The following is a 5,367-nucleotide window of genomic DNA, read 5'->3' as shown; positions in this document are numbered from 1 at the left end:
ATATGCAAATAAATTACTTAAAAATGAATTTTGTTAATATATAACAAGAGGTTACCCCAGTAGGTGAAGAACTTTCATAATAAAATAATAGAGCCTAGATAAAATCCAGGAAAATAAAAATTAGTTATAAACAAGCTCTAGTGATGGAATATTATCGTGTGATTTTATTTATAGTTTTTTATACAATTAGGTAAAAGCATTTTTAGCATTTAATGCTTTTTTTAAAAAAAGTTTTTCTTTTTTTTTCTTTTGCCAATCCTAGGGTTTCAACTGGAGGCTTAGGCATGTCCCCTGACCTTCTTTTGCTTAAGGCTAGCTCTCTACCACTAAAGCCACAGCACCACTTCTGGCTTTTTCCATTTATGTGGGACTAAGGAAGTGAACCCAGGGCTTCATGCATGCTAGACAAGCACTCTATCACGAATCCATATTTCCAGCCTTTAAGAGGAGTTTTTACAATCAGTTATCATTTGTAAGTATAGTTAGATTATAATTAATTGTTATTTTAAATTGTTATTCACTTAAACTAAGGCTTGTTTCCTGGTATAAAAAAATTAAAGAGAGGAGGCCGACTCGCGAAGGCGTTCGGAAGGGTCGCCTCCGGCCTTGCCCTGCTTGGAGCCGGCACGGGGCCGCCTGGGCGTTCGGGGCCCCATCCAGGCCCCGGCCAGGGTTTTGAGGAAACATGGACGCAGCGCAGCTGTAGTTGGAACTGAAGGACTTTTGTGGTGATCCCGGGGTGCCCTCTGAGAGGAAAGGGGAGGATGCCACTGGAATCATCTTCCTCTTCGCTGCCACAATCCTTGCCTTCTGCATTACCCTCAGTACCCGACAGCATTACCAACTCCTCCCCATCTCCCATGTCTTATATCACGTCCCAGGAGATGAAGTGCATTCTTCACTGGTTTGCCACTTGGTCTGGTCCCCAGCGGGAACGTTTTCTGCAGGACATGGTAGCTAAAGCGGTGCCAGGAAAATTACAGCCTCTACTGGACAGCCTGGAGCAGCCTAGTGTATCTGGGACAAACCGACCACCTTGTATCTTTGAGTGTCAATTACGTCTTTGGGATCAGTGGTTTCGAGGTTGGGCTGAGCAGGAGCGCAATGAATTCGTCCGACAACTGGAAGTTAGTGAACCAGACTTTGTGGCAAAGTTTTACCAAGCAGTGACTGCTACAGCTGGAAAGGACTGATAACTCAGATCAAAAGAAGATACCATAGCTAATGGAGCCAAGGCTATGACTCCTCAGTGAAAACTGTTCAGATGTGTCACTTGAAGATTTGGGGGTAGTATCCAGTGAGCGGACTGGCACACTTATTTCAATATTAGCAATGTATCAACTGGACTCGGTGGAAATGGTATTTGTCTAAGCAAATTGAGATATTAGTGTCCTACTTTGCTTTCCAAGAGATCTAAAACCTCAAGAATTCAATGACTTTTGAAGCTATAACCAAAAAGTACCTACTTGCTAATACCAGTCTGTGGTCCATAATGGGTATAAAGTAAAATCCTCCTTCTGAAACAGGAAAGAAGAAAAATATAAGGTATTTTTCTAGTTTAGCTGCATTTAGAGGTTTAGGTTTATACTCTTATCAGACACTACCATAATGGAGTTACTAGTGATGATTTGAAAAACTAGAAATTCAGAGGAGTGGGGGGAGAGTGTTAAGTGTGGAGTGTGGCCTAGTGGTAGAATACTTGCCTAGCATGCACAAAGACCTGGGCTCAATTCCTCGGTACCGCATCCATAGAAAAAGCGGGAAATGGTGCTGTGGCTCAAGTGGTAGAGCTCTAGTCTTGAGAAAGCCCAAGGACAATGCTCAGGCTTTAAGCTCAAGCCCAGGACTGGCAAAAAGAAAATCAGTGGGGATCGGAGGGGACAGCAGAGAGAGAGCAGGAAGAAGCAACATTGCCCAAAAATAAATGTACTCTTTACCTGACTTAGGTAGTTGTAAACCTTCTGTACATCATATTTCCAATAACAATAAAATGAGTTAAAAATTAGGAAAAGGAGATACTTTATCCTCTATGCTCTTTGACTCCCAATAGCAGTGAAAATATTGAATAGCAATGACCTAAAGTGTATGTGATACCTTGGGACTTGGTAGCAGATGTTCCAATTCTGTTCCTGTCCTAAAACAGTATAAAGTGATACTTTATAAGTTAGGCAGTTTATTTTTTAATAACAAAATAAAGAATGTATCTTTATAACCATAAAAAATTAAAGAGAAATGCTTAGACATAAATATCAAATCTGTAATTTGAAAAACTTAAGTTTAAATATACAATATAAGAACATCTTACAAAGTACTCAATATTTTTCCTAATGTACTTTAAATGTCATAAGTGAATATAAACAGTTGATATTTAGAAATACCAAATTAATCTCTGATTTATAATCCCATTAGTAAGAATGTTTCATAGGATTATTCAAAGCTGTGTTTTATTGTAAATATCAGATTAGTATTTAATTAGACAAATCATCTTCTGAAAGTGTAGGAATGCATTTGTTAAACTTAAGATTTTCCTACGAATTTATACGTGTTCCCCTGGGATCTCTAGAGCAACACTGAATTCATTTCAAAAGTCTATAGTAAAGGAAACAATGCAGGAAATTACTTGTATTGAATGAGTACATGAATGAAATGTTTTGGATTGTTATGAATAATATTTGGTAACTATAGGTTATCTGTCAATTCACATTATAGAGAGTTCCCTAGCATCACTAGGCTATAGAGGTGAAGGGACCTAGATGTCCTCATTTCAAGGGGTCACCTTGAATGGTACAACCACACTGAGCTGGAGTCACAGGAGAGGCCTAGGACAGAAGTTGCTTACTTAGGCAATACTCTAGCTGGGTGGGGCCCTCCACCTCTTGGCTTCATTACTGATGTATTCCAGCCAGAAGTCACATGACCTCGGAGCCAAGAACTGTGGCTCAGGAGTTGGCAGAATAGACCTGCTTTCCAGTAGACCCAAGACCTGCTAAGTTATCTCCCAGGTTTTACAAATCCATGTAACAACATAAGCCTTAAAATCAACTTGTGGCCACTGAGGTAGGAATATACACATTACCCTGCATCTTTGCCTTCCTGAGAAATCCAGCACCTGCAGTTTCCAGTCATCAAAGAGGGCAGGGGCTAGTATCAAGAAATCACAGCAGAAAGAGAATTATATTAATCAAAGCAATTTCTGGTGAAAGGAGGCATTGAAATCTCTAAGTAAGTTATAGAAAAATACCTGCATGCTTCAACCCACTGGATGGAAGGCAAAGCTTCAGATGATAACTGTATGATTTAAAAAGGATACCTCAAATTGTTCAGGAAAATCTTTTTTCTTTACAGTAACATTTCAGATATTTAAAACAGAATCTCAGTCAAGGAACTAAACAAAAGATGCTAGGATTGGACATAGAAGACAGATGAATTTGGCTGTTATCCATGGAAGAATAGAAGCCAAAATTATGCTGACTAAAAATGGAGCCAAGCAATATCATATAGATTTGAAATCCATATTATGCCAAGGAAGATGTTAGTGTTTTTTTTCCATTTTCATGTTTATTGAAGATTGTAAGTTCTTTGAGCTCTTAATCTAGTTTATGTTCTCTAAGCATCTACTCACTTTATAATTCTTTCTTTCCTTCTTCTCTTCTCTTTTACTGAATCTTACTCTAATTAATCCTTTCATTTCTTACCTGCTTTTGATGGTCTAATTTTGACAGTTTCATCTAGTGAAGTCTGGTTGGACGTTTAGTACATTCCAATATTTTTGCTCATATATATGCTGCATGATTTTTCTGATAGTATTCAGATATTTTAAAGATATCTTCAATATGTATAGTTCTTGTTTAGACTAGACATTTACTTATTTATTCCTTTGAAAGTTTCATATTATATTTTAAAGAACACTTTCCAACTATATTTTTTCTTTTTTGGCTCCTGTAACTGAAATAAACAATAGGAATTTCTCTGCTTACTATACTGATTAAAGCTCACAGGCCAACAGAAGTATAGCAAAATCATTTATAAGAGTGAAAATTGTGAGCTTGTTTGTGAACCTATTCAAATGGCCAGACGCAAATATATAATACACACTGTGAAGGCGGTTAACATGTGATAATATTTTAGTGATTATTGTGACATTAGGTTCACAGAGAAGAAATAGCATTGAACTAGGGAAAGTCTTTCACTAAGCATCCAAAGGTTCTTCATAAAACTGTGGATTCATAGAGGTATCTACTATGTATCCAAATGATAAACCACATAGTGCTAAATGACATTTGCATTTTGTTCCAGAATGGATTTTGTTCCAGAATAGATTTACAGGGTAGAGAAGTTAGAGAAAAATGCAACAAATTAGCAGAAGTTAAAAATACAGCATGACAAAAATAAATGGGAATAGAAAAAAATATGTGCGTGTGGGTGTAAGTATGTACTGTGGTTTGTTTTTATTGTTAACATGATGCAAAACAACCAGGCAGTACTATTAAATGATCAAATTATATAAGGTGATGAATAAAGATAATAATATATGCCAACATATTTTGTAAATATTATAGAATAGCACAAATACAAGGTATTATTATAATTATCTCTTTGAGCTTAAATTTAGTGGTTCTAAACATCAGAAACCCTATTGCAATTTTTCTTTAAGCTGACATTTAAGCATTCTCTTCCTCTTCCCCAATACCATATTGCCAATGTGACCTTCTGATTTTATTATACTTATATAGAATTCAAAGTACTTTCCAGCAATTAAACTTCTAGAAACTGGGAATTCAGCTCAAAATCTTAAATCACCACCTGAACCATCTTGTAAAATCTCATTGCTAAAACAAAGTACCAGAGAGTCCATGGCTCATATATGGCAGATACTTATTTCTCACAGCTCTGGATAATGGAAGTCCAAGTTCAAGGCACAAATAGTCCCTGTGTCTGGTCAGGACCTTCTTCCTACTTCATGGATGGCATCTGTCCAGTGAAACTCCATGGCAGTAGGTCCAAGGAAAACTTATGTCTCTTCCATAGGGTGGTAATAATCCCCATTTCTTAAAACCACTACTCTACTCATTGCATTAGGATTTCAACATAAAAATTCTCAAGAACTTGAGTATGTTCAACCCACAACACTACTGTTTCTCAACTCACAGTTAATAAGGACAAAGTATACAAATCTTATTAATCCATGACCCCTGAATCCTTTCTAGACTTCAGAGAATCACTGTGAGTTCTGCAGTCCTGATTTTTTTCTACCATGCTATCTCAGGTTCATTTTCCCAGCTCTCATTTGCTACAGCTCCTATTCGGAATGAGTTCTATCAGGGTTCAACTGTGGACAATACAGCAAGCTCTCTGTGTCTATTCTCT

At 37.2% G+C, this 5,367-nt stretch overlaps 1 protein-coding gene across 1 annotated transcript; it reads left to right on the top strand.

Moving 5' to 3' along the window:
- Positions 1-676: 676 nt before the first annotated feature.
- On the top strand, positions 677-1,283 carry LOC150039732 (uncharacterized protein C14orf119 homolog). The gene has a single exon (XM_090327613.1). The coding sequence runs from the start codon at positions 765-767 to the stop codon at positions 1,191-1,193; it is 429 nt and encodes a 142-aa protein (XP_090183739.1). The 5' UTR covers positions 677-764; the 3' UTR covers positions 1,194-1,283.
- The last annotated feature ends 4,084 nt before the right edge of the window (positions 1,284-5,367 follow it).

This window comes from Megascapheus bottae, unplaced genomic scaffold (genome assembly GCF_031878675.1).
Source record: "Megascapheus bottae isolate mThoBot1 unplaced genomic scaffold, mThoBot2.hap1 HAP1_SCAFFOLD_346, whole genome shotgun sequence".
In the NCBI taxonomy this organism is placed as follows: Eukaryota; Metazoa; Chordata; class Mammalia; order Rodentia; family Geomyidae; genus Megascapheus; species Megascapheus bottae.
This window is presented reverse-complemented; position numbering and strand designations above follow the sequence as displayed.